Source organism: Nicotiana sylvestris, chromosome 8, assembly GCF_000393655.2.
Source record: "Nicotiana sylvestris chromosome 8, ASM39365v2, whole genome shotgun sequence".
Taxonomy (NCBI): domain Eukaryota; kingdom Viridiplantae; phylum Streptophyta; class Magnoliopsida; order Solanales; family Solanaceae; genus Nicotiana; species Nicotiana sylvestris.
In genome coordinates this window covers 209,713,700-209,736,845 of record NC_091064.1, presented here as the reverse complement: position 1 = coordinate 209,736,845, position 23,146 = coordinate 209,713,700, and the positions used below count along the sequence as shown (strand labels likewise).

The following is a 23,146-nucleotide window of genomic DNA, read 5'->3' as shown; positions in this document are numbered from 1 at the left end:
TTGTAATAGGCCTATTATCTGATCTTAACACAGGTTTTAGCCTATGGTATAATTTTAAACTTTAAACCGCTTTTAATTATTTTAGGAAGATTTCAAAGCCATCTAAAACATGTCTTTGGACCGCGCCACATGAAATGCACCCGCAATCCGAAACACATTTTATTCAACATTGTTAAGATTTGAATTTGGGTCACATGAAATGCACACCCGAGTTTAGGAAGGTACTATTATTAAAATAGTGCGCCTAAAGCAACTACATATTTTTTTTAAGTTTGCGAGGGCCATGAAAATTTAACTAAATGGCACGCCTCAGTTTCTAAGGATTAAAATTAATTACATAAGGGCCATGGATTATTTAATGAAGATGGCGCACTTCAAGTTTTCTATAAAAAGCTAACTAGTTTTGTGAGGGTCATTAATTATGGAAGGTCAATGTGGATAGATGTGTAAAGATTAATTTTTGACATGTACATCAAATGGATTCTACCAACATGGATCTTGAATTCCAAAAAAAAATCCTTATACACTTTGTATTTTCAAATCAAACTAAAAAGAAACTGATGATATCATGAAACAATTGTATAGCAATATTACATGAGCCAGAATACACAAATGACTTGTACAAGAACTAATACCCAGTTCAACATTTGTTAGGTGCATGAATAGTCAACTTAAACGATTATACTTTCAATCACGCAATACACTTTCAATGCTTGAAATTACAAAAACCCATGTGCTATTGACACATACAGCTTGTACAAGAACTAATACCCAGTTCAACATTTATTAGGTGCATGAATAGTCAACTTAAACGATTATACTTCCAATCACGCAATACACTTTCAATGCTTGAAATTACAAAAACCCATGTGCTATTGACACATACAGCTTCAATTGACTTTTCACTAGAATTCCAATTTTAACACACTACCTGCTAGTTATACGAGAACTCATGTAGATCTTTGAATAAAAATGAGATCGCAGCTAATCATAAAAAGCCTATCAAACATTCGTATAGAGAAACAAGAATAGGAAAACAAACCATCGGACAATTTGAATAACTTAGCATGAGTACATGCTCGTCAATTTACAACTGTAACCAACTAGTGATTATAGCTGCTAAATGATCAGTCCCCGGCAATGACTAAACTTCACAATGCCATACAAATACACTTCTATTCTGATTAGCAGGACTCAATTTTAAAGAATTAACTGACAACAGGATTCAATAAACTAAGATTCAATTCCAGCATTAAAACAAATCATATTATCATAAAAGTCCATACATTTCAGAAACTCATAAGAGAGCAGGAAGCAAAATACTTATTTACTTCGACAAATAAACCTTGGAACAACCTTAACTAGTACATATTTAACAATCCAAAAGATCATGAGTTAGCTATATTCAACCAGGCTCAGATCCAGACCTTAAAGCAAAAACAAGCAACCAACCGGATATATTTAAAAGGCTTCAACTAAAAGAGATACCCATCCAAACTATCATGTAATCTACAATATTCAGAAAATTATTCTCTTGATCACATATTCAGGGGTGGAGGGGTAGCGATCAAAACTACCTAAATGAAATAGAAACAAACAAGTAAAGTAACACAACACAACTCCTACTCAAAGCTCCATAAATCCATATTTTATATATTCCAAGCCAAGCTTTACATTAGGTGGAAACAGAAGGGTATACCTGGAAAGAGGGTAACCAATGAAGAAATGAGATTCAGCAAGCTTAAACAATCAGCAGCACAGCAGATAAACCTCAGATTCAAACCACCAGGTGTCGAGATCGACCCCAGAAACCCGTAGAGTATCTACTTGTTCAGCAAACTTCACATCCCACTCAAAACGAAATCCATTCCACTTCAAACACTCGAATGAACTAAATTAGATTGGACAGATTGAAAATTTGAAAAAAAAAATCGAAACAAGAGAGATCAATGAAATAGTGAACTAGGATTAGAATTCGAAATCTAAGAAATCACCAAGATAAATTAATGAAACAATAGTTTCCACAGTTGCCTGGTATTTTCAGAATTTCTCCTCTCAGTATTTCAGAGTATCCGGATCTCCCTCCCTTCTATTTCAGAATATCCAACTGCTGTGTATATCTTAATGCTTATCTCTCTCTATCTCTGCCTCTTTCTCCTTTTGTTTTTACACAAAGTCAGTCCTTGCTTCTTATATATCAGAGAGTATCCCCCTTTTAAGGTGTATTCTGACCTTTTTTCTTCTGTTCCCCTCCCTTTCCAGACTGTATACCCTTTTACACCTGTATTTTTTAGTCTTTAATTACATCCCCCATGTTCTCTGATTTCCAGCTCCTAAAAAGGCATTAAGCCAGCCACTACCAGTCCCCTTTTTATTTTTAATTCATTCCACTACTTAGTGCTTATAATTAATTCGGTAGTGCATTTCCTAGACCCTACCACTATTGAGAAGCCCTCTAATTAATTATTGACAGGTTTCCCTGCCCAAATTACCCTCAAGGCTTCTGTTATTCATCCCCCTAAGTTCCGAAGTACCACAATTATAGTAAACAAAAGACTAAAACCTTTAACTAGATTGAAAAATCAAAATCGCTATTAAATTAATTAACGACATACATGAATATGCACCAAAGACAATCGAATGGACAGTTCACAATTAACCTAATTCAAACCTAAGAAGAGAAGAAGACGGGGCAGAAGTGGAATAATAACAAGAAAAGAAAAGAAGTAGTACTGGATACTCACTAACTCAACGGGTTCATTTGGCACTCGAATGTTTTCCGACTTCAACGCCAAATGATGTTAGTCATTTGTTCTTTGTTAGAACAAATGATTAACACCATTTTGCAACGAAATCGGCCCTGAAATCATCAACAATTCTTGTGTTTAACTCTAACTTTTAGAATCGGAACTCAAGATTTGAAATTCGACCTATTTTAGACAAATTCGAGGGAAACCAGATATGTATTGGGTATGAGGAGGTCAAGGAGGTTATGGGGTGTCAGTTTGGGGTCGATTGGGTAAACTAGGGTTCGGGGTTCAAATTTCGATCAAAGATTCGACGATTTCGGTCGTGATTTGAAAGGAACGGTTTGAGGATTTGAGATAATTAGGTGAAGGAGAATCACTGGTGTTAATTTGGGGTTGTTTGGGACAACGGAACCGCTGTGAGGCGATTTTCGGTGGGCGGAAGAGGGCGGCGTGCGGTGGTACATGTTCTTGGTCTCTGAAGAGACGAGTGGGGGGTGTTTGGTATATTAAAATGGGGAATTAACTGGGGCCGTTGGATTAGAGGAGATCGACGATACAGATTGATCAAGGGGAAAAACGGGGTCGTTTGGTGGCTAAGTGGGTGGTCCGGGTATGGGAATGGGTCGAGTTGTGGGAAAGGTTTGGGACCATTCGATCAGGCTGATTCAACGGCCCAAATTAGAGCATGTCCAAACGACGTCGTTTTGGTTAAGGCTGGAGGCGGACCGGGTTGGGGGAGACGGGTCTGGGCTGGTTTGGGGTGTATTTGATTTGGGTTTTGGTGGTTAAATTGAATTTGGCCCAATTTGATTTCCTTGTCTTTTATTAATTCTTTTTCTTCCTAAATTGTCTTCAAAACTAAAACCCAAAATCCTAACTCAAATTATAAAACCAAAATTGACTTAAAATACTAATCCACTTTAAATAATATTTATCACAACTAATTACATACTAAAAATACAATAATCACACAATTTGACATTAAACACTTTAAAAATGCTAAATACATTATTTTTTGATTCTTTCATTTTTGTAAAAATAAGTAATTTACTACTCAACTAAAAAAATTATAAAATTAAATCCTAAATGCAAATGCAATCTATTTGTTGTATTTTTCATTTATTTAAACATACAAACATGCACGAACTCATGCAAATAATGACAGAAAATACTATAAAAATCCACAAAATTGCAAACAATGGAAAAAATTATTTTATTTTGAATTTTTTGGGAGTAATTCTCATAGGGCAAAAATCACGTGCTCACATGCACTATTTGGGATTGTGACTTGGTCTGTCCCGATTGGTGATTTTACCGCGTATTTGACTGAAATCTATTTCCTATCATCATTATTTGGGCTGAATGCCATATTTGGGCTTCGTGCCAACTATTTGAACCCTTCGGGGATTTTTGGTTGATATTTCCTCACTGTTTTGACTTTATACTTGAACTCAGTCATGTTATTTTCCACTGTTTTTAAAACTCAACCATGTTTACTTTACTTTAACACTTGAAATGATATTTCAAATAATATTTTGGGCTGAGCATCATGTTTTACTGTTGCTCGAGTGACTTATGTGATTTTTGACTGAGTAAGGCGGAGGGCCTGTGTTGTAAGGATATCTTTTGGGTCGGGCTGCACGCCGCATCGGTGATACACAGATTTTGATTATGAGGCCAAGGGACTAAGATATGTACGTCACGATGTGGCTTGTTAATATGAGGCCTAGAGCCTAGAGATGATGCCACGAGATGGCTTGATATTGCTCTTGGTCCGTAAGGGGCCCCTTCAGGAGTCTGCACACCCCTAGTGAGCGCGAGTATCCATTGTGATGTGAGATATAGCCCGAGGGGCTGGTATTGTTCTATGTGATTGTCTGAGAGGCTGGTACCGTTCTATGTGATTGCCCGAGGGGCTGGTATTGTTCTGAAATATTTCCCGAGGGGCGGAGTTGTTGACATTGTGCCCGAGGGGAGAACCTTTATGTGTTTATCTTCATATTTACCGGTCATTTACTTGTTAACCTATGGTAATTGTGCCCGAGGGACGGATTTCTGTGATTATTTGCACTAACTGTTTTGCATTCATTTGTGTAACTGTTGAAAAAGTCATTTTCAAATAAGTTTAAATTGAGCTAAGATGTCTTAGGAGATTTTGACAACTTCACTGCTTTCTTACTGGTTTTGAATTGCTTCTATATAGCATTTTGATATGCTTTACGTGATTTCTTACCATTCAGACTTTGGTTATGATTATTACTCACTGAGTTGGAGTACTCACTTTACTCTCTGCACCTTGCGTGCAGATCCAGGTATTTCTGAATCCGGTAGCGGGTATTGGCTGGTCGGAGGCAGAGTCATCAAAGTTTGGCAAGGTAGTTGTCGGCGTTCACAGCACTGCTTTTCTCCCTCTTTATTTCATTAGTCTGCGCCTTGTACATTTCAGACTTTTCAGTTGTATTTATACCCTAGTAGATGCTTGTGACTTGTGACACCCCGGTTAGGGCTGTGTCAGGTTGGATTTTCCGTATTTTTATCGATATTTTCCGTTATTCAGTATTACTAAATCATGGTTAGACTACTTTTATGTTGATTAACTGTTTTAAAAGTAAGTTGGGTTAAACTGGATGTCCTTGTCTTCACGAGAGGCGCCATCATGACCGGGTTCGGGGTTAGGGTCATGACATAAAGTTTATCCCGATCCCCCAATGAGAGAATGGAGGGGGAACACAGAACCGGGAGGTTGTAGTCGAGGTCAAAAGCCTTTCGTATCGAGACCCCGAAAGAGTGAACGGTATATCTGACATCGGACATGGTAAAGCAGCTAGCCCGAGCCGAGTGTGAGATATAGACCTCGGGAGACACGGTGAATGATTGTGCATGAAGGATAGAGGATCATGATAGCCGCCCTCAACCGGATATCTCAGTGCGAATCTCACTCGATGTCGATTTTGGATCAATAATTATCGGGAAAAGAAGATACTCCCTCCGTTCCAATTTATGTGAACCGGTTTAACTGGGCACGAAGTTTAAGAAAAAATTAAGACTTTTGGAATTTGTGGTCCTAAACAAGTTAAAAAGGAACCCAGAGTATTTGTGTAGTTATAAAAGCTTCTCATTAAGGGTAGAATTGTAAGTTTAAGCTAAATTGCTTCCAAATTTAGAAAGTGATCATTCTTTTTTGAACGGGCAAAAAAGGAAATAGGTTCACATAAAGTGGAACAGATGGAGTACTTTTTTTTTTAGACTTATACAAGTGTTGAAACTATCCCATTATATAAAGGGAAGTTTTTCTTGTATCCGACACGTTGTAGCATGCATTCCAAAGCAATAAAAGTTTATTTTTTTTCTCTAAGCTACTGTTGAAAGTTTTGCTCACTAGTTCTGTTCTTTATTTGTGACTGTGCCCGATCAAGGACGAGCTCATTATTCAGTCCAAGATCAGTCTTGCCCTTAACATTGTGAGTGGTTTTTTTTTTTTTTACATTGTGAGTGGTTTTATTGTTTGTTTCATCTCTAATTTGTTTGTTCAATATTCTTTATTATTAGTGTTAGATTAAATCGTTTATCCTTTGAACCGCGTACAAATGCAATTGTTATCCAATTTTAGGTAAACAAAAGGTAATAACAGCTTGTATCAATTCGTACTAAAGACGGTAGGTCAACATTTATTGAACAGCTTAATAATCACAATAATTTCGTTAGCTGTGTTGAAAATTAAGAGCAAATATATGCCGACAAGAGCATGATTGACCCCAACTTTAAATTGGAGGGTACCATTTTGAAAATTTTCCCAACATCGATAATATTTGAATGTGGCCCATTATTTATTCGACTCATTACTACCATTATGCCAGTGGATAACTTTATATCAATCATTCCTCCAAAAGGAAAAGTCAAATATATACAAATTTTACAACGAACAAACTATACTTCAATATCAGATTAGTCAATTGTTATGCTAATAATCAATGGGTTATAGCATATAGTTCTATCCTGCTCTCATTCACGATAATGATAGACGATAATGATAGAATAAGTTTCTTTTTTGTTTTATTTCCATCCGGTGTCCGTTAGTTACATTGGAGTCCGATTAAATCCAAATTCGTATCAGGAAGTCTCACATTAGAGGGTAAAGCATTCCGGCGATTCTATACTGAGGGACTCGAAGCCGAGATTTCTGGTAAAGGATGAAGAAGTACTTACCACTCCACCACAACACTTGTTCGTAATGATACAATAAGTTTTACAGAGGAAGTACTATAAGTTATGCATAGGAGTGGCAAACGGGTGGGTCGGGTCGGATATGGATCGGGTTGAAAACGGGTAATGAAAAAACGGATCAATTATCTGACCCGATCCATATTTAATACAGATAAAAAACGGGTTAACCGGCGGATAATATGGGTTACCCATATTATCCATGACTTCTTGTATATAATCACTTTTGGGAGAATTCTTATAGCCTGATTGGCCAAGCTGCAAAAATCAGCTTATTTTGAGAAGTGCTTTTTTTTTCAAAAAGTGCTTTTCTCAAAAGTACTTTTGATGAGAAGTAGTTTGTGTTTGGTTAATTAGTTTGAAAAGCACTTCTGAGCAGCAATTAGTGTTTGACCAAGCTTTAAAAAACTGTTTCTAAGTGTATTTTTCTCAAAAATGCTTCTCAAAAAAGTGTTTTTGAAGAGAAACTACTTTTTTCTGCTTCTCCAAAACTGCTTCTGTTTCTCCTCAAAAACACTTTTTTTTCCTTCCAAAAGTTTGGCCAAACACCTCAATTTTTTGCCAAAAGTGCTTTTGAGGAATCCCCAATTTGAGGCTTTACAAATGTAAAAGTTAGACCCATTGATTATCCATTTTCTAAATGGATAATGTGGTTCTTATCCATATTTGACCCATTTTTAAAAAGTTTATTATCCAACCCATTTTTTAGTGAATAATATGGATGGTTAACTGTTTTCTTTGAACAATTTTGTCACCCTTAGTTATGCATATATTATACAGATGAGCAACTATTTGGGTTTTTTCCTAACATCGATAATATTTGAATGTGGCCCATTATTTATTCGAGTCATTACTACCATTATGCCAGTGGACAACTTTATATCAATCATTCCTCCAAAAAGAAAAGTCAAATATGTACAAATTTTACAACGAACAAACTATACTTCAATATCAGACTAGCCAATTGTTATGCTAATAATCAGTCGGTTATAGCATGTAATTCTATCCTAGTCTCATTTACAATATAATGATACAATAAGTTTCACAGAGGAAGTACTATATAAGTAGTAGCTCCAAATTAAACTGAAAAATATATCAAATTCACTTTCATAAAAAGTTAGCATCCCATTTGCAGCCATGGGATTCTTGAAAATCCTTCTATTTTGCATTGTTTGCTCTTTCCCATGGCCTAGTTTCCAGACTGATTTAGAGACTTATATAATCCAAGTTGAACCACCAGAAACCCAAATTTCTACTCAATCATCATCATTGGATTTAGAGAGCTATTACCATTCTTTTTTGCCTAAAACTACAGCAATTAACTCAAGGAACAATGAAGAGCCAAGAATGATATATTCCTATCACAATGTGATGAAAGGTTTTGCAGCAAGATTAACTGCTGCAGAAGTGAAGGAAATGGAGAAGAAACAAGGCTTTTTTTCTGCGCGGCCACAGAGGATATTGTCCTTGCAAACTACTCATACTCCAAGTTTTCTTGGTTTGCAACAGAACATGGGCTTGTGGAAGGATTCCAACTATGGGAAAGGCGTGATCATCGGAGTTTTGGACACTGGAATTTTCCCTGACCATCCTTCATTTAGCGACGTTGGGATGCCTTCCCCGCCTGCCAAGTGGAAAGGATTTTGTGAGTCTAATTTCACGACAAAGTGTAATAACAAGATCATAGGACTCAGGTCTTTTCGATTTTCTGAAGGTTCCCCGATAGATGATGATGGACATGGTACACACACAGCTAGCACAGCTGCAGGAGCTTTTGTGAAAGGTGCCAATTTCTTTGGGAATGCCAATGGAACTGCAGTTGGCGTTGCTCCTCTTGCCCACATAGCCATATATAAAGTATGCAGTTTTGCTACTTGTAGTGAAACTGATACTTTAGCTGCCATGGATGCAGCTATAGATGATGGTGTAGATATCATTTCCACATCTCTTGGCGGTGGTAACGCTCCATTCCATGATGACACTTTTGCTCTTGGGGCCTACAGTGCAACAGAAAGAGGTATTCTTGTTAGTTGTTCTGCAGGCAATCGCAACTTTGATAGCTCTGTAGCAAATAGTGCCCCTTGGATTCTCACAGTTGGCGCTAGCACCCATGATAGAAAACTAAAAGCCACTGTTAAGCTTGGAAATAAAGAGGAATTTGAAGGAGAAACTGCTGATCAGCAAAAGACCTCCAACTCAACATTCGTCGCTCTATATGATGCTGGAAAGAATGCAAGTGATCAAGATGCTCCATTCTGTAGATCGTGGGCGATGACTGATCCTGCTATCAAAGGTAAGATAGTCTTGTGTCGAAAAGATTGTTGTAGTCACACCAGTAGTCAAGGACGAAATGTAAAGGACGCTGGAGGCGTTGGCATGATTCTCATCAATAATCCGGAAGATGGTGTCACAAAATCAGCTACTGCTCATGTCCTTCCCGCATTAGATGTTTCACATGAAGAAGGAGAGAAAATTAAGGCCTATATAAATTCAACTTCAAATCCTATTGCTGCAATTACATTCCAGGGAACAGTAATAGGAGATAAAAATGCTCCTATAGTTGCTTCATTTTCTACTCGAGGACCAAGCCGAGCAAATCCTGGCATCTTAAAACCTGATATTATTGGCCCTGGTGTTAATATCCTTGCTGCTTGGCCTACCACCGTGAATATCCCCAACAAAAACACAAATTCTGCATTCAATATTCTATCTGGTACCTCAATGTCTTGCGCTCACCTTAGTGGCATAGCAGCTCTCCTAAAGAGCGCGCATCCTAATTGGTCTTCTTCTGCTATTAAGTCCGCAATCATGACAACTGCTGACATATTAAACCTTGCCAAGAATCCAATATTAGATGAAACGCTCAATCCTGCCAATATCTTTGCAACTGGTGCAGGGCATGTTAATCCGTCGAGAGCAAATGATCCTGGACTAGTTTATGATACACCATTTGAAGACTATTTACCTTATTTATGTGGTTTGAACTACACAAATCGAGAGGTAGGTTTGCTGTTACAACGCAAGGTAAATTGCTCGGAGGTGAAAAGTATCCCTGAAGCGCAATTAAATTATCCTTCATTTTCCATCAGACTTAGATCAACTCCTCAGATATATACCAGAACCGTGACAAATGTTGGTGACGCCACATCAACTTACAAGGTGGAGATAGTTTCACCAAAAGGAGTTGCAGTGAAAGTTAAACCCTCCAAGCTAAACTTCTCTATGTTGAACCAGAGATTAACATACCAAGTGACTTTTTCCAAGACAACCAATAGCTCAGGCAATGAAGTTGTTCAGGGATTCTTGAAATGGACTTCGAATACGCACTCTGTGAGAAGTCCAATTGCAGTTGTGTTGGTCTAGTGAGACGTACAAGATTGCCATGAAAAATGGACTTGTATTAATGCTTTCAATCTTAAATGCAGAATAAGTGCATAAACTGCTCATTTTGATATTAGTAGAATGCTATTAATTTTTTTTTTCTGTATATGTTATTATGTTACTTTTCATTCTTTCACTTTTCTTGATTTAGTTAATGGCTTTTGATAATTTTATATTGTCCAAATAGCCACCCACCTAATTTCTTAAACTAAAAATAGCCGGCGGATGTATAATGTATGTAAAATTCATGTATAAAATGTGTATAAATATGTATAATTAATATATAATCTATATATACCGGTTAAAAAAAGTAAACCGTAAATCTGTCCGGCTATGTTTATCTTTAATTTAAAATAGCAATATTTAATTACAAGATTACTTTGTTGAAATGACCTTTTGATTGAAATATGGTCCCATTTTCTGGAAACTGGACTTTAGTATTGTCGGCATTACCTACTTACCATTAAATACTTCCATTCCAAGTGGGCAAAATGTTAGAGACTATATATATCCATCTATATTTAATACAAATATCTTCCAATAACCTTCATAGTTTTTCTCTATTTTCTTTATTGACCCGTCTCATCAGGCGTCCACGCCCTTATTACTAAAGTATTTAAGTTATATACATTGATAGCACAAGAATTTTCCAACTTCTCATGCCCCTCGCAACATTCTCCTGGGCGTGAAGGAAACAAGTCAGTCCTCTACTAAACCCAAGCCCGTGATTGAAAAACTCATCCCGGAAGAAGAATAGCCCGCTTTCTAGTTGACTGATCCGTTGATCATATAACTGGGAGGAAACATGTCAGATTAGAGATGAACGATCGGATGTGTCCTCTAATCACCATGACGAGGCTGGTCCTTCTTTTAGTAGGCTTGGACCAAGCTTATTTAAGATAATTCTTTATTTTAATTTATGTAGCACTCTTTTCATCATTAATATGAATATGAATATATGAAATAAAACTTATTTCAAGCACTTCCTCAAATAAAAGAAAGTGTTTATGTTTTGTGCACTAATAATGTCAAGTTAAGTTGACTTGCAACGACAAGTAAAATAAAAGAAAATTTGGCAAGAAATATCCCAATTTATCATTATTGGCATGTTTTAGCCAAGTTGGTAATTTTAACATAATTAGCAAAGTTCAAAATAATTCACCTTCTTTCTTCATTCAGCATGTAGTAGTATACCACCACATCAATACCAAAATTAGCACTACTGATGCCTTCAATATATCACTAAAACTCTATAAAATAAAATAAAAACCCACTGAAATCACCGAATTATGAAGAAGATCTTGAAGCCCACTGTTGATCGAGCATTTAGCTCTCAAATCTAAAAACTGAAATTTAAAAAGTGTTATAATCCGAGGTGGGTGTTCAAAAATCTTGTTAATAACAATTGTGTGAAGCTTATACTAAATTTGAGCTCATTTAAGGTTAATTTGAAAAGTTACTAGTCGAAATTTTGAGCTGGATCGTCGTAGAAAACGAGCTAAAGCGCAATGTATATCTATGTGTATTTAACTATATCTTCGTATACATCTGTATATCTCATATATATAATGTATATTTTTTATATCCATGAAGTCTGTGTGGATATTCAAAATATATACGTGATATATATTATCATAGCGATGTTTTTCAGATCGATTTTAGCTCCAAATTTTGACTCCAAAGCACTTTAAAACACCTCCAATCTTCCTCAAATTTTATATAACTTCGTATAGGTTTTCCCAAGAATTTCAACCACACCCATTCAAAATAACTAAAAAGTTTCAGATTTCAGATTGAAGCTTTAAATGAGTTTTTAATGGTGAGATTACAATTTATGATGATGATGTAAATTGTCATCGACAGATTCAGATGCTTTGCCTATTAAAATTGAATGAATCACAAACATATCCAAGATCTCGTGAAAACTCCCTGAAAATCTCAAGATCCCTTTCCGCCCATTTTGGAGAATTTGGCGTAGAAATGACATCTCTCAAGGGCTGTATTTATAAATAAGTCAGTGCGTCCTGAATTTCAGTTTTTCAGTTCAATTTTTCAAGACAAAAATATCCTGAATTGTTCTGAAGTTAAGATTTTTAGTTTAAAATTTCAGGACAAAAATAAGTACTGGCCAATTTTTAAATAGCATCCCCGATAATGGCTATCTGTGCACTTGCTCCGAATTTGGCTATCATTGTCAATTTTTTTGGGCTACAATTGGTAAAACTAATTTTGACTAAAATGTTGCTAATATAGGGGTATTATAATTAGCAGTCAAAATTTACAGAAATATGACACTTTTGGGATGATCTTTTAACTTTTGACCGCAGCTTGCCCCATGGGCAGAAATTCAAGGTAACAAGTTAAAAATATTCCCCATGAGACAAGCAAAGGGTTACACTTGTTAAACTTAAAATTTTGCTCATAGAACAAGCGGACAAAAATTCAAGACCATCCACTTTGAGGGTTATTTCTGTGCTTCACCCATTAGTAGTGGACTAGTGGTATATATGTGTCAATATTCCAAACTAAAACGAGGGCTAGTAGTTATGTGGCCCAATGAAACAGCCCAATTAGCTGAATACAGGAAATCGATGATTCTAGAATCCAGATTGTGTTCCGAAGTCTGACGACGACTCTCTCTCTCTATCTCAACTGTTAAAAAATTCTAGTAACCAAAAGCTGAATGAATATATAAAAGGATTGTGAAAAAATGGCATTTTTGAGGTCAATTGTGACTGCAAAAACAACCGCCATTGCTGCTGTTATTCCAGCTGCTGCTTTTGCTGTTTCTTCCATTTCCTCTTCCTCCTCCTCCTCTTCTTCTTCGCACTTCGAACGCTTATCGAAAAATCTAAAATTTGCTTCGAATCCGAATCTCCGATTAAGCTTCGCGAAGAATATAGAAAAATCAAGTCCTCCTTCAGCGCTTCATATGGACGCGCCTTCTTCCAATCACCTAACTTCCGTCGAGGTATAATTTATTCCTCTTGACTCTTTATTTTTCTTAAATTTGTTGAATTCCTCCTAGGCTGATTCAACATACAAGCCGTGGATGCACCGGAACTAATTCGGATATTAAGTGGTGCATTTACTCTACTAGTCTCTTTAAATTTGAGATTCACCTCTATTCCTAAGCCACAACTGCAAACTAGTAATTTGTTTTTTGGTTTGGCAATCAATTGATGTTATAGTTCTAATTCAGTAATGTGATTTTTCGTTTGCAGAATGGTGCCGTCTTGCCTGAGTTACTGGTACGTTCTCCTTTAGGCTTTAGTATATTTTTCTATGTAGTTTTGATTTGAGAGGAAAAAATGAGAAATGAGTTTAACTTATATATGGACAGCGTAAAAGTCACTCAAAAGATATCTTCACCATAAAATATGGGATTTGTAATCTTTAAGATAAGATAGTTCATATAACAGCTAGATGTAATCTGATAGTGTAAAATTTTTTACACCGTAGTGAATATTAGCATATCTGGAACTGTACTATAAATAGGGACTCTTGTACTGGCAAACAAGTCTTTATTATGGTAAATATGGTAACGTGTACTTTGGGTAGTACTGTAATGTAGTACAGCATTTGAGTCAAAGAAAGGTACAATATAGTACACCATCAATCTAGGACCAATCTTTTCTCCTCTGCTTTAGGTCGATCAACTAACATCTCGTGTAAGAAGGCAGGACAGAGCCTAATCTAGTGCTCTGCTATCAGCAATATTCACTTGTCAAAAAAAAAAGTATGCGTTTGTTTTTGAACTATTTAATACAAGAGGGTCTTTTTCTCCTTGATTGATTGCTTAGGTAAATTCATCATGCTGGCTGTAATGTGATTAATTTGTCAAGAATGCTGATCTTTATTGGCTTTTTCCTTAAAGCATCTCTTAATGTTAATGCACCAACTTATGCTGAGGATAACCCATTTGTTGTTATCGAAGAGAGTTTTAACTTTTGCGGTTCGCATTTGGTTTTATTGGTTTTGTTGTGAGTTGACTTTTAGGGTTGGGGAGTGGAGGGCTTGCATTATGTTGGAATTATTCTATCTAAAATGTCTCATAAGAACTCATAACTTCTGATTATTATGTTGCATTATTGCTGTTTTCTCGCGTTAAATTGATGGTATTGACAACTTGGTGACAGACAGAATTTATGGTGGACATGTCGTGTCAAGGCTGTGTTAAGGCAGTCAAGAGCAAACTGCAAACTGTTGAAGGTAAGTGCTAAAAACAAGAAATCATGCCTTGTCATGAGGCTTTTTTCCTGTAAAAACTCATCAATTTGTTTTGGCATTGAAAGAGATCTTTTGTGTGGCTTTTAGGTGTTAAGAATGTGGATGTGGACCTCGATAATCAAGTAGTGAGAGTTCTTGGATCTTCACCTGTAAAGATTTTGACAGAAGCCTTGGAGCAAACAGGTCGGAAAGCCCGACTGATTGGACAAGGAGTTCCGGATGGTATAGTTCCAATCTTAAAGCTAATTGTATATCTGATGTTTTGTTTGTTTTAGAAAGTTTGTGAAGCATTATATTTTCACATCTCTGGCTATATTCACAGGATGACCAGAATCAGCTATGCCTATGATTATTGTATATAATGTTTTCTAAAGTGCTGAACTGAGAGAATGAATGCAAAAGAGGGATCATAAGCAGTTACCTCATGAGCTTTAGATTTCTTCAGCTTCATCTACTTTATTTCCAATGCGATGTATCCAACAATTTTATGTGTTTAACCATGCTTTGTAGATTTCCTTATATCTGCTGCTGTTGCGGAATTCAAAGGGCCAGACATTTTTGGTGTTGTTCGCTTGGCTCAAGTCAATATGGAATTAACTAGGATTGAAGCAAACTTCAGTGGACTGTCACCTGGAAAGCATGCTTGGTCAATTAATGAATTTGGTGATTTGACGAGGGGGGCAGCTAGTACTGGGAAATTGTATAGCCCAGTAAGTAATACTCAGAAAAACATCTGATTTAAATTTAATATGTTATATTCCCTTGTTCCTGTGAACTCTACATAGGTGCTATCTATCAGTTGAGAATATGTTTGTCATGGTAGCATTTTTACTTTGTCTTATGCTTTTCAAGGAGCCATTTAGCCTTTCAGAGTTTTATACGTCATCAATAGATAATATATAGAACTTCTAGTACTTTTTATTTTTATTTGTATGTTATTGGCCTGAGATGAATTTAATTGGAGTAACATGGTCAGTGAGGTAGCCGAACCCGTGTGTTTGGGATTGAGGCACAGTTGTGTTTTCTTTTTTTTCTTTTTTCTTTTGGGGCGTGGGCATGGATTCTGCAGTAGCCGTTATCCTTCCACAGAGAAATAGAGGGAATCGGCATGCTTATCTATTATTTATGCAGTCGGGTTCTCAACTAATCTCACTTATGTATGCTTTAAGTGCTTGAAGGACTATGGTAATACTTTTAAGGGGTCCATTGTCAATGAAATGTATCTAATAATGCATGCTGTTAGTTTTGGAATGGAAGTCGTCTGAAAAAAGGATACTGTTTGGCAGCGACTATGTGAAACTTTTCCTTTCTCTTTGTCCTCCAAAGGGTGAAACGAATGTCTACACATGCTTGTTGTGTTAATTCTTTACTTGTTTTGGAGTGTCTAAAGGTGCCAAATTTATGGAGAAGGTTCTAATGCGTGATTGGTTTGTGTGGGTTTTGAGTAACACCATGTACAAGTTACTATTCAAGCTAAGATGTACTAATACTCTTTCCGCTTCCCTTCTATTTTTTCCCGCTTTCTTTCTGGGGAGTGGGAGATGGGGGTTTACTTACTTGGTGAAAGCCATGCATTTAACAGGGTGTTAGGTATTGTGACCTTTGCAGTCCTTGCTTTGCCTAGGACGTAATAGTAAAGAATTTGGTGCAAAGGGATAAATGATGAAATGGTGAGTGCCCTGATAATTCTTGGTTCTGGAAGGGTCAGCCATTTCCCCACACGGGATGCATGCTTGTTCCATTCTTCACGACTTCTATATTGAGACTATTTGGTAGTGATCTACAACCCGGGAAACTAAAACAAGGTGGTTGTTCCCACAGTGATGTCATAATATAAACGGGATATCTAATTTTTGCTTTTTTTCCTTGGCCCTGAACATTGTATTGGATAAAGTTGCACCAAAAGGTTGATTTGGTGCACTTTTTAATGTGTTTTTCCATTTTTCAGCCACTCGGTGACCTGGGAACACTGGAAGTTGATGTGAAAGGCGAGGCATTTTATTCTGGTGCTAAAGAGAAGCTGAGAGTTGCTGACCTGATTGGGCGAGCTATAGCAGTATATTCAACTGAAGATAAATCAGATCCTGGCCTTAAAGCAGCAGTGATAGCTAGAAGTGCAGGAGTTGGTGAGAACTACAAGAAACTCTGCACTTGTGATGGTACAACTATTTGGGAAGCAACTAACAAACTTTGAACACTTGCACAATCGTGGACCTATATGTTCTTTGTATACTGCATCTCCATCATTTCCAAGATCATGAAGCTTTTCAAGTTGGACGAACCATTTTAATGTATCAAAATAAATGTATCATTTGCTCATTCATTTCTTGGTTCCTATTTACAGAGTTGCTCATCTTTATCTCAATAAGGATTGCCAATGAATTAAATTTTAACAAAGCATCAAGCTTTCAGTAGTTTTCAATTTGGGATGGCAGGGTCGTTTTCCAACTGCAATTGGAAATTACTTTCTTCAGTGATGTTCGTTATTCAACTTTATCAAGCTGCAACCAGAAAGATTTTACTCAAAAGGATTGGAAGTAAGACTCTAATTTCCATGAGTTCTTCGAGACAAATAAAAAATTTCAATTTGGGGTATTTGACTCAAAATTTACAAGCACTCAGTTTCTTTTACTTTATTTAATAGGAAAATAAGTCGCAGCAAGAAATGTTTTGAAGGAGATACAAGCTCATAGCTAAATAGCAGTGCCATGTTCTTGTGATAACAACATCCTGAAGATAAATATGAAGCGAACTTTACCCATCCATACCAGGAACAGAATAAACGGCAAAAGGGAATAAAGTTAATACATTTGTTATCTTTTAGGACTTCCGTTAACGCCGGGTAGGGGTAAGGCCTGCGTGCATACTACCCTCTCCAGATCTCACATGTGGGATTTCACTAGGTTTTTTGTTGTTGTAGGTTTTCCATTAACTGTGCAAGAACCAATCTCCTCTTTCCCTTTTTTTATTATCTATTTTGAAATGATAAAATTGTGTTCTATGCAAAACAGCTTTTAATGTAGAAAAGTTTAAAACTAAGCAACAGATGCAGTTGCCAGGAGTGTGCACCTAGGAATGCCCATAATTTAGATATCATCTGCCTAAGATATAGCATCACCTATTCAGCCAAGCATACAATAAAGTAAATTGAGATAAATGGAAGAGAAAATATTAACTTGTCGTCGAGCAAGGCAGCAGCCCATCTCTTTTGGCCATCTCATAGAGGGCAATTGCGGTCAGAGCTTTTGCATCAGCTGTGGCACGCCATAGTTTATCATATGGAACCACATGCACCTTAATCAGCTCCCCATGGTCACGTAGTCCAGTTTCTTTCCCTTGCAGTTGTTGGATTTTCTCTTTGCTGACATTTCCTCTGTATAGAAACAAACTGATCTCCTCATCACAGCCACCCTAACGTCGAAAGAACAACAAAATCACAAAATATAGTGTTAAAGAAGCATAAGGCAGAAATCTTAATAAAAGTCCCCATTTTTTAAGTGCGAATAATAGACCCAACGTAAGGCTATGTACGATAGACCCGATGTAGTCACCCTACTCTGAACCCCGTACACCAAGCTGCCCTTTTTTATCTGAAATGCGAGAAAGAAGCTACCACTGTTCCAGAAAATGGCAGCTTCTCTATGCTGATTATAATTTTTACTATGCTGAAAAACCATGAGGGTCAAGGTTAGTATAATTATTATTTCATGTGCACATGGAGTAGTATCCAACATTCTTTTAATACTGATACTAGAAGTATGAACCGTCAACATTCTTTTAATACTAGGCTAGAAGCAACTATAACATATACCCTTTCATATACTTTTTAGCAGAAACTAGCTGTTTATGCAAATATTTCTACTTATTGTTCCCATAATACAAAATCCAAGAAAGCATGTGGTCAGAATAGTCTTTCTTATAGAAGATGGTGGAAGCTTACAGGAGAAGGAAAAACTCTGCCCCCAGTCGATGTGTCGAGAAACGCTGTGAGGTCGACCATATCATGAACATTCAGGTGGATTCCAGTTTCTTCCTCAACCTGAGACATATAGATCAAATACTTAAATTAGAAGTTCGGCCAAATAGCAATGTCAAACTCTCCAATTTTGCCATCCACAAGCTAATACTAATTTATATGCACATCCATAAGTATTCAAAAGCAGCTCTTGATTATACAGTACAGTGCAACTAAGTTGTCAAATATGTAATACAGTTGCTTGTGATAAGTTAGTTACGATGTTCCTCTAAGGATCAGTAGAGTCACGCATACACAAACATCAACAGATTTCTGGATTCTATTAACTACTCAGAAAAGAAGGAACTTCCGTTGATTAGTCGGAAAAAGACAGAATAAGAGGAATCCAGTTCATTATGCAATAATAAATGAATATACTAGGGAAATGAGCCGTGAAGCAAGGGAACAGCTTGCCCCAGTCTAGAAAATTTTGAGAAAGTTCATATTCACTCTGTATGTATCTTAATGAGTCAACTGCAGCAAATGATGACTTAAGTATTGGCTCATTGTATTATCTGGAGAAATTTTTACTTCATCTTTTGAAGATTCATGTATTCTATTCCTTGTACAGGGCTGTCGTCTACCAGGTACAAAAGCCTATATGGGTTAGCGACATGATTATTCCTTTTCTTGGTTAAGTTGGCTACTTGCAATCTCCTGCACACCTTAAAAATGATGGTTTGACGACTATGACTTTACCATAAAGTTCAAATATAGACTTGAACTGTAGCATTCAAAATTACATTAATGCCTGAGATTTTGACAAATTAACTCATTGTTGACACTTGCTCGGGATTGACTTGTTGACAACTACTTAATCCTCAGTGTCACCTATTGATTGAGACCCTGCGAGCATATTAGTCACCTTACTCAGATAACTCTGCAACAGCTACCAAAAAGTGACAAGACAATGTCTGGCACGACCTAACATAATCCTTCAGCATCTATCGTTTGTACATTATTATCTGTGACCCAAATAATTTGCAAAAGCAAATACGAGCCCTCTTTAAACATTTTGTAGACGATTAAAAAGCAAATACCAGTCTTGTAGGAAACATTTCTGGACGAGACCATACAAAACCCCGGACCTTCACAATGATTAAAGCCGCTGTAATATACACCATTAGATCTAAAATAAATTTGAAACTTAAATGTTTCCGTTTGATTATTCACTTCTCTCTGTATACTGGGTTGCAAACAGAACTGTCAGAAAATCATCTGTGACCAGAAAACAGTAACTCTGGCATGAAATGCCTGTGCATGGATGAATATGTGATAGCTTTCGGCATCACGTTGCCTGGATTATTTGGGTGGGGAAGGGGATAATGCTTTGATAGAGAGGGAAAGAGAGACCTCTCGAACTGCTGTTCCAGCAAAGTCACCTTGGTCATCATCCAACATTCCTGCTGGCAATTCCAAAATTAGCCTCCCAACAGGGACCCTAACCTTTCAAACAATTTGAATGTATTTTAGAGTTAAAAAGGTAATAGGGGTAGAGAACTTTCATAGATTTCCTCACCTAATTAGTACTGTGAGATAATTTTCTACGTTATATAAATAGAGGAGTTGATGGTTGGAAGACCTACCTGTTCTGTAAGCACAGCATACGTCTCACCCTCAGAATCCAAAAGGATTAGCACTGCAACAGCTGGACCCCGTGCAAAGACAATACCAGGAACCTACACACAACAGAAGCAATAGTAATTGGAAAGAAATTGCCCTTGTTGCAACCAAGGGTAAGCCTGGAAAAAGGAAATTGGAAGAAATACATCATTATAATGTTAGTAATGACAATCTATGTCAAGAGTACTGTATTCTCCGCCACTCTAAGATACTAGGACAAAAGACCAAGTATAAACAAAATAAATTAAGGAAACCACAGCTTTAAGAGAATCTATTCATTGTCCGCCTGAATGAGTTACATAAATGGGATGGGAGATTCTACTCAGATACCTTTTGACCCGTCTCCTTATCAATAATATCTGCTTTGAACTTTAGAAACCCCAAACGCTTTCCAAACATATCTACACCCTGCTCCAACACATAAAAAGGAAAATCAGCTGTAAATCAAACTTAATGCTTGCGGTAGCACGACTAAAAGCAGATTGAACTTCGGTGTTAGTACTATGTCTCCAGTCACTGATAGTGCTACCCAAAATCATTATAACAATCCTGACATATAACATGAAGAAGACTTCTCTTTTATCCCCTTCAGAAAGGAGGACTACTGACAGCTATATTTGGGCAGCATGGCAATCATTTAGGAGCATAAGGTGCACAATTAACCTAAATATACATTGGTCTGATAAATGTTAATTGGACTTTAACATACTTAACAACAATGTAGTTAAGGAGCATCCGTCAAGATGAAAAGACTTTTCTCCAGCATTGTCCAATGTTGAATAATTTAGAAGTGCTCTAGCAACTCAACTTGCCGCGGAGCACTCATTAGCCAATAATATAATTCGTCGAAGCTAGTGAACAAATAAAAGTTATTCATACTTAAAACAAGAAATTGAGACTGAGACCTGAATAAGAACTTGTCTTAGAGACATAGCTCCATTAGCCAGCATTCCTGCTTCAGTTTGTATGTTCTTTAACCACTGCTTGAACAATGAGGATTCAATAGCATTCCTACAAGAAAATACACCATAATCACTCAATCCAAAGCCATATTAAGAAAACTCTGAACCTCTTAACATAAAAATGCTTCCTTTTTTGAAAATCTGACTACAAATGCCATATTAAGAGTAAATTACATAAACCCAAAAGAAGAAATAGCAACTGCGGGACTTCCAAACGGCTCACTTAATCCAAAACCATGCCAAGAAAAATGCTTAATCTTTAACATAAAAAAGTTTCTCTTTTTTGCAAAAATCTCACCAAAAATATCATATTAAGCGTGAATTACGTTAGTGGAATGCTAAAAATAGAAACCCAATAAAGAGAAAATAGCAAGTGGAGGGACTTGCCTGAACTGCGTATCGGAGACGCCGGGAGCAGCGAGAATGGTAACGGGTTGATCGAGTTGGGCTGGAAGATTGATGATGTGGCTGAGTTGAGAAGGTGGGGTTGTTGACATTTTAGCAGAGAAGGTTGTTTGAGTACAAGTTTTATTAGGAGAAAGGGTTGAAGAGGAGAAGGAGAATGGGAATTTGTTGAGAGGTTCCAAGAATGGAAGTCCATAACGTGGCACTGCCACTCTCATGATTCGCCGGCTGTGTTGGCAAAGTTGCTCATTTATGTTTTTCTTTTTGTTATAAACCGACGAGATGAATTGCAATGCTCTCTGGGTGTCTTAGGTAATATTTTCCGGAAAATATTTTTCAATTTTTTCGTGTTTTGTTAGCTTAAATGTTTTGAAAAATATTTTTCGAACTTATTTTCCTTCAATTGGAGGAAAATTTCCTTATCAAAAGAAAAAAAAATAATTTTCAAAATCTCAACTTTCTCCACCCTCACCAACCCACCCACCCCTCTCCGAAAAAGGCTTTTCTTTTTAAAAAAAAATTCAGTTGTTCCTTTATTACCCACACTACTACCCATCCACCCCGCCCCCTCCCCTGCAAAAAAAATTACTTTTTTTACCTTAATTTGTTTTTTACAATTTTAAATTTCTATTTTTTTGTTTTTCTGCACCACTCATCCCAACCTCCCCCACACAAAAAAAATTCTGTTTTTTTTTTATAATTTAAATTTCTCTTTTTTTTGTTTTATTGCTCCCCCCTCCCCTGAAAAAAATATTTTTTAATTATATTTTTCAGTTTTTTTTTTATTTATCGGTTTGAAGGTTCAAAATTTTACAAGTTCCAAAATTATGAGTTTGGAAGTTTATGGGTTTAGAAATTATAAAGTTTACGGGTTTGAAATTTTGCGGTTTTGAAAGTTTAGCGGTTCGAAAGTTTATGAAATTTGTGGGTTCGGAAGGTTGTTGGGTTGAAAGTTTATGGCTTCATGTAGGGGTGTTCATGGTTCGGTTTGGATCGGTTTTTCCTTAAAAAGAAACCAAACCAAGTAAGTTATTTTTTCAAATATTAGAACCAAAACAAACCAATTAAGTCGGTTTTTTCTCGATTCGGTTTATGTCGGATTTTGTCAGTTTTTTGGTTATTTGTCGGTTTTTTCTTAAATATAAGACATACACTACCAAACACATACTCCGGCGATCACATTTTCAACGTAACACTATCAAATCAATTGCCCTTTGAGAAATTTATTATTTACTAAAATATATTGATGATAATTGAATCAAATAGTGATGAGTAATTTAAGGACTCAATTAAAAATATATTTTTTTAACATGAAATGGATTCTTACACTTAACAAAAGAAAACTACCAATCAAACTAGAATATAAAGGTAAAGAACTGTACTAAAAATGCAAACGATTAACATTCACCATAAAATTTTTGAAACTTTGTATAAAAATATACATATATATAGGTGTAATAATAAATTTGAAATAGCTACTCCTATAGTCGGTTTGGTTCGATTTTTTCGGTTATTTTTTGGTTAAAACCAAAACCAAACCAAATTTGATCGGTTTTTAA

At 36.5% G+C, this 23,146-nt stretch overlaps 3 protein-coding genes across 7 annotated transcripts; 2 read left to right on the top strand and 1 right to left on the bottom strand.

Moving 5' to 3' along the window:
* Positions 1-8,021: 8,021 nt before the first annotated feature.
* Positions 8,022-10,458, top strand: LOC104219750 (subtilisin-like protease). Its single transcript, XM_070153350.1, has one exon. It carries the CDS (start codon positions 8,109-8,111, stop codon positions 10,332-10,334), a length of 2,226 nt encoding a protein of 741 aa, XP_070009451.1. The 5' UTR covers positions 8,022-8,108; the 3' UTR covers positions 10,335-10,458.
* A 2,505-nt stretch (positions 10,459-12,963) lies between these two features.
* Positions 12,964-16,905, top strand: LOC104219749 (copper chaperone for superoxide dismutase, chloroplastic/cytosolic). 5 transcript variants are annotated; one of them, XM_009770470.2, is made up of 6 exons: positions 12,964-13,323; positions 13,577-13,603; positions 14,492-14,564; positions 14,670-14,804; positions 15,093-15,292; positions 16,531-16,905. In XM_009770470.2, the coding sequence occupies exons 1-6, from the start codon at positions 13,063-13,065 to the stop codon at positions 16,774-16,776; spliced, it is 942 nt and encodes a 313-aa protein (XP_009768772.1). In that variant the 5' UTR covers positions 12,964-13,062; the 3' UTR covers positions 16,777-16,905. The 5 variants fall into 5 exon arrangements, with proteins under 5 accessions (XP_009768772.1, XP_009768775.1, XP_070009452.1 ...); XM_009770473.2 differs by lacking the exons at positions 12,964-13,323; positions 13,577-13,603 and adding an exon at positions 13,996-14,091; XM_070153351.1 differs by lacking the exons at positions 12,964-13,323; positions 13,577-13,603 and adding an exon at positions 13,999-14,091 and having other exon boundaries at positions 14,496-14,564.
* A 610-nt stretch (positions 16,906-17,515) lies between these two features.
* Positions 17,516-21,843, bottom strand: LOC104219747 (nudix hydrolase 14, chloroplastic). The gene is made up of 7 exons (XM_009770469.2): positions 21,570-21,843; positions 21,126-21,231; positions 20,551-20,628; positions 20,184-20,276; positions 19,951-20,043; positions 18,523-18,621; positions 17,516-17,993 (listed from the first exon to the last, which is right to left on the bottom strand). Exons 1-7 carry the CDS (start codon positions 21,803-21,805, stop codon positions 17,754-17,756), a joined length of 945 nt encoding a protein of 314 aa, XP_009768771.1. The 5' UTR covers positions 21,806-21,843; the 3' UTR covers positions 17,516-17,753.
* Positions 21,844-23,146: the final 1,303 nt, after the last annotated feature.